Raw genomic sequence first — 5,282 nt, forward strand, 5'->3', positions numbered from 1 at the left:
GATGCCTCATACTAGTGTCTCTTGCCACACTCTAGCCACACCATGGACACTACTTTAGCTCCCATGGTGTGATGTTATTATCACTCCATGCCTCTGGATACATGGAAGAAGGTCCGTGCCCTCTATAAACCAATCATGGAAATCCATTGGAAGATTTGGAAGATCCCCCACTTGCATAATCCAAAGAATCCAGGTGTACAAAAGCAAATCTTGTTAGGTACACTTGGATTAGTCCACACTCATACCGATACACAAGATGATGCACAGATAGTGTCAACTTAGGTTGCTTGTCAGGGTAAAGGAAACACTATTTTAAAAAAATGGACCTGTCTAAAGTTCAATTTCAAAACTGGAATAAAGAAAAGTCCAAAAATCCTAAATACACTCCTAATGCAGTTTTTAAAGCTAACTTTAAAACTTCAAAGTTTAGTGAAAATACCAACTACTTGATGAGATTACCAAAAGACTTACTATTAGGAATATTATGGTAGTGATGAATAGTTTGCCAATGCAAAATTTTAAGCTTGATTAACTATATATTTCTATCATTTTTTAAGATTACTCAAATTATGTTAGAGGGTCAAAAAATTTCTATGAACATTCTACTTTCTATGATTTCTTAAGAACATTAATAGATTGACCAATTCTCTTGGAAAAATGGTGTACATATACCTTGTCTTGGTGTATGGATGTTTGGATATGTTCTCTCTTTTAATCGCATGGTCATGTTGGTTTAAATATAATTGTTTTGTGTTCAAATACCATAAAAAGCAGTGGAATCCATCTAGTTCTGTCCAAGGTCTCATTGGCCCCTTGGTGCTAGGATTGCTTTCATGGCCATGCTCTTATATATCTACATACAATTTCAAAATATTTGGATAAATTCAAGGGGATTGGTGTTTGAAGTCCATCTTTTTTACATTGTTTTGAAGTTATAATTAAATATAGCACATGACAAGGATGGAATCATATATTTTAGCATAGGGAAGATCTACAAGGACATTAGGCCTGCCACATGGGTAGCATGTGGGTGCTATATGGGCAGCATATGTGGGATTGCATGACAAGCTAAAGATATCTGTTTAAGCAGCTTAGGGACACTTTGTAGGCTTCCATAGCCTTTCTGAGGCTTTAGTGAGATGCTAGCGATTGGCCACAATGGCCCCTAAAAGCTTGTCTGAAAAGACTCGCCACAATGGCAATAATAGACCCTACAAGCTCGCCACAATGGCCCCTAAAAGCTCGCCTCACTTGAAAAAGCTCGCCTAAAAAAGCTCGCCAAATAACCATTCCCCCTTCCCCTTTCCCATACCCTCTTCCATCTCCCATCTCGTCTAGCCATGTAATTCAATCAAAACATAGTAAGAAATGCCTTCTCAAATCATAAAGTTTATGTTCCCACTTATGGAGCAACAAAGCGGGTTGGCATTTTTCATACTTTTATCATATGACATTCTTGATTCCAACGACATACTTTTATCATATGACACTCACTCACTCTCACACACACACGCGAGCACGCGTGCGCACACACACGCGTGCTCATGCTCCCTCCGTGTGTCTCTTTGAGGGAGAGGGGATTGGTACATGTAATCACATGAAGTTTGTGTTCCAGTCTTCGAAGTCGCGACGACAGCGGCTGGCCCGAGCACGTTGCACAAGTAGCTCTAGATCCGGAATGGTTTTCTTCACACTAGGCTCTTGGGAGACGGCCTCGATCCATGCATGCAGGTGTGGACAATTGTTAGGGCCAGGAATCTTGAAGGTGGATATTCTCTCGAACACCCTCAGCCACTGCAGAAGGCCGGCGAGAGAGATATCCATGAGGCCCATGTGATCGCCGTTGAACAGCGGCCCGCGTGCATGGGAAGCCATCCTCAACGCACTTTCTAAGTGGAACATGTTCTCTATAGTCTTCTCGATTGCTATGCGCTGCTTCTCTCCGTTGGTCACCAGGATGTCGTGGCCGCTCTCGACAAACTGTGCCAGGAATTTCCAAATCAGATCAACTATGTCCTAATTGCAATACTTACTACACCAAACAGCAGTATATGATCGCACACACAATGGGTCTGGCTGCTATTGATTTTATTGCAATACTTACTGCACCAAACATACTGATATTTGCAATACTTACTGCACCAAACAGCACTATATCAGTATGATCGCACACAAAATGGGTCTCGCACCAAACTTACCTTAGTATCTAGGAAGTCGGACCAAAAGCGAGCTTGTGCGCGATCGCAGGGTGAGGCAGGCATGAGATCGCCTCTCGCACCACGATGGGAGGCTGGCCATTGCTCGTCGATGTACTCTACGATGATACGGGACTCGGACAAGGCCTTGCCGTTGTGGATGAAGACGGGTATCTTCTTGTGGATGGGGTTGGACAGGATCACCTCAGGGCTGAAGCTCCTCAGCACTTCCTCCACATACTCAAATTCCAACCCCTTTTCGTGCAGTGCCACTAACACGCGCATGCCGAATGGACTTGCCCACGTCGTTAGCACTCTCAGTCGCTCTTTGGTCGGGGCTTCCACCGCTAGACAGCCATTGCTATTACTCAGTAAAGCAGGTGCTGTACGAGAAGCAAGAGTATTAGACACACTGCAATAACAAACTCTTCGTATGTGTGACTTGTGCACAAGGTCATAATACAAGTACAGTCACGATAGCTCGCTCAGCTTCTAATTTTCTACACGTAACAGTGGCTCGCTTACGTTCTGTGTACTGCACCGATGTCCTTTCTGGCGCTGAGATATTGCAGCGGATCACGAGGCTGGTCTTACGAGATGATGATCGGAGGTTGGAAGGAGTGATCATGCACTGGCGCTTCAGCTGGTTCAACATGGAGACTTCTACACTAGCTTCAGCGAGTCTCATGCTTCTCGTGATGGATATGGGGCGAGGGAGCTCTCCCATCCTAGCAGACACAGCGTGCGCCATCCTTTGGATATGTTTGTGCTTGTGATACTTGTGCTCTCTGTCACAGGTGTATTACAATTGCGTATTCCTTCGCCGGTTCGGTTTCGGTATATGTAGTAGTGTGGGGATTGAAAAATTCGGCAACTCACGTTTCTCCACATTTCTATCCGTCAAAGTCCAAGGGCGTAAAGCACGCCGGAAAGAGAGAATTTGTGGGATCAAGAGAATCCTAAAGGATGTTGATAATCAGAAACCTCGTGCGAAAATGCACACAAGGACAGAATCTTTCAATGTGTTGTGGTGACACGGAAATGTCGGTTGCATATAAAAAATGTATTTGAATTTTTAAATATCGTATTTATGCGTATGATTTTGACCGTACTGCTCTTTAGTGATCACGATTCAAACCAACATGTGAATTGTGAGGCCCGTTGTCCGATTCCACACTTAGCGTATGCTTATCCTTCATATTTTTTCTTGTGTACTTTTATGATCTTCGGGAACACTTAATACTTTTGGAAAAGTCTACACGAGGGATGCGTGCAAAGTATTGTCACCATCGGATATGCTTTGCATGGTCGATCACTCATTATACAACATTTTTTCACTAGTGATATGCACATCCGCAACAAAACATGCCCTTAGGTATGTTATCTGACCAAGTACTTATAGGATGGGTGTGCCTCTTTGAGAACATTTCAACACCACCTAGCTTAAGGCATAGGAAAAGTATCGTGCCCATCGAATATGCTTTGCATGGTCGATCGAGCATCAAATACCATTTTTACCTTAGCGTCATGCACATCTATAAAAAAACACGCTGCTAGGTGTGTTATCCGATCAAGTACTTATGCGATGGGAATGCCACTTTGCATGTAAGTCAATTCCACCTAGTTGAAGGTGTGTGCAAAGTATTGTGCCCATCGGATATGCTTTGCATTGTCGATCAAGCATAAAACACCGTTTTTGCCTTTGTGTCATGCACAACCATACAAAAACACGGCCGTAGGTGTGTTATTCAAATAAGTACTTATCGGATGGGGCCTCCACTTTGCATGCAAGTCCGTTTCAACTACTTGAGGTGCCTACAAAGTATTGTCACCATCCGATATGCTTTACATGGTCAATCACGCATTATACACCATTTTTTTCCTAGTGATATGGACATCCGCAAAAAAACATGCCATTAGGTGATTTATCTAACCAAGTACTTATTGGATGGGTGTGCCTCATTGAGAACATTTCAATACCACCTAGGTTGAGGTGTACGAAAAGTGTTGTGCCCATCGAATATCCATGTAGGGTCGATCGAGCATTAAATACTATTTTTGCTCAAGTGTCGCGCACATCCGTAAAAAAACACGCTGCTAGGTATGTTATCCGATCAAGCACTTATGGTATGGGCGTGCCACTTTTCATGTAAGTCAATTCCACCTAGTTGAAGGTGTGTGCAAAGTATTGTACCCATCGGATATGCTTTGCATTGTCGATCAAGCATAAAACACCATTTTTGCCTTAGTGTCATGCACAACCATGAAAAAACACGGTCCCAAGTGTGTTAACCAAACAAGGTCATAATACAAGTACAGTCACGATAGCTCGCTCAGCTTCTAACTTTCTACACGTAACAGTGGCTCGCTTACGTTCTGTGTACTGCACCGATGTCCTTTCTGGCGCTGAGATATTGCAGCGGATCACGAGGCTGGTCTTACGAGATGATGATCGGAGGTTGGAAGGAGTGATCATGCACTGGCGCTTCAGCTGGTTCAACATGGAGACTTCTACACTAGCTTCAGCGAGTCTCATGCTTCTCGTGATGGATATGGGGCGAGGGAGCTCTCCCATCCTAGCAGACACAGCGTGCGCCATCCTTTGGATATGTTTGTGCTTGTGATACTTGTGCTCTCTGTCACAGGTGTATTACAATTGCGTATTCCTTCGCCAATTCGGTTTCGGTATATGTAGTAGTGTGGGGATTGAAAAATTCGGCAACTAACGTTTCTCCACATTTCGATCCGTCAAAGTCCAAGGGCGTAAAGCACGCCGGAAAGAGAGAATTTGTGGAATCAAGAGAATCCTAAAGGATGTTGATAACCAGAAACCTCGTGCGAAAATGCACACAAGGACAGAATCTTTCAATGTGTTGTGGTGACACGGAAATGTCCGTTGCATATAAAAAATGTATTTGAATTTTTAAATATCGTATTTATGCGTATGATTTTGACCATACTGCTCTTTAGTGATCACGATTCAAACCAACATGTGAATTGTGAGGCCCGTTGTCCGATTCCACACTTAGCGTATGCTTATCCTTCATATTTTTTCTTGTGTACTATTGTGATCTTGGGGAACACTTA

General features: G+C 43.3%; 1 protein-coding gene across 1 annotated transcript; it reads right to left on the reverse strand.

Moving 5' to 3' along the window:
* Positions 1-1,565: 1,565 nt before the first annotated feature.
* Positions 1,566-2,984, reverse strand: LOC147884736 (glutathione S-transferase U19-like). The gene is made up of 3 exons (XM_087398041.1): positions 2,721-2,984; positions 2,199-2,578; positions 1,566-1,980 (listed from the first exon to the last, which is right to left on the reverse strand). The coding sequence occupies exons 1-3, from the start codon at positions 2,944-2,946 to the stop codon at positions 1,594-1,596; spliced, it is 993 nt and encodes a 330-aa protein (XP_087254167.1). The 5' UTR covers positions 2,947-2,984; the 3' UTR covers positions 1,566-1,593.
* Between the last annotated feature and the right edge of the window lie 2,298 nt (positions 2,985-5,282).

This window comes from Dipteris shenzhenensis, chromosome 26 (genome assembly GCF_047967505.1).
Source record: "Dipteris shenzhenensis isolate YYH24624 ecotype China chromosome 26, Dip_SZ_1.0, whole genome shotgun sequence".
NCBI classification, from domain to species: domain Eukaryota; kingdom Viridiplantae; phylum Streptophyta; class Polypodiopsida; order Gleicheniales; family Dipteridaceae; genus Dipteris; species Dipteris shenzhenensis.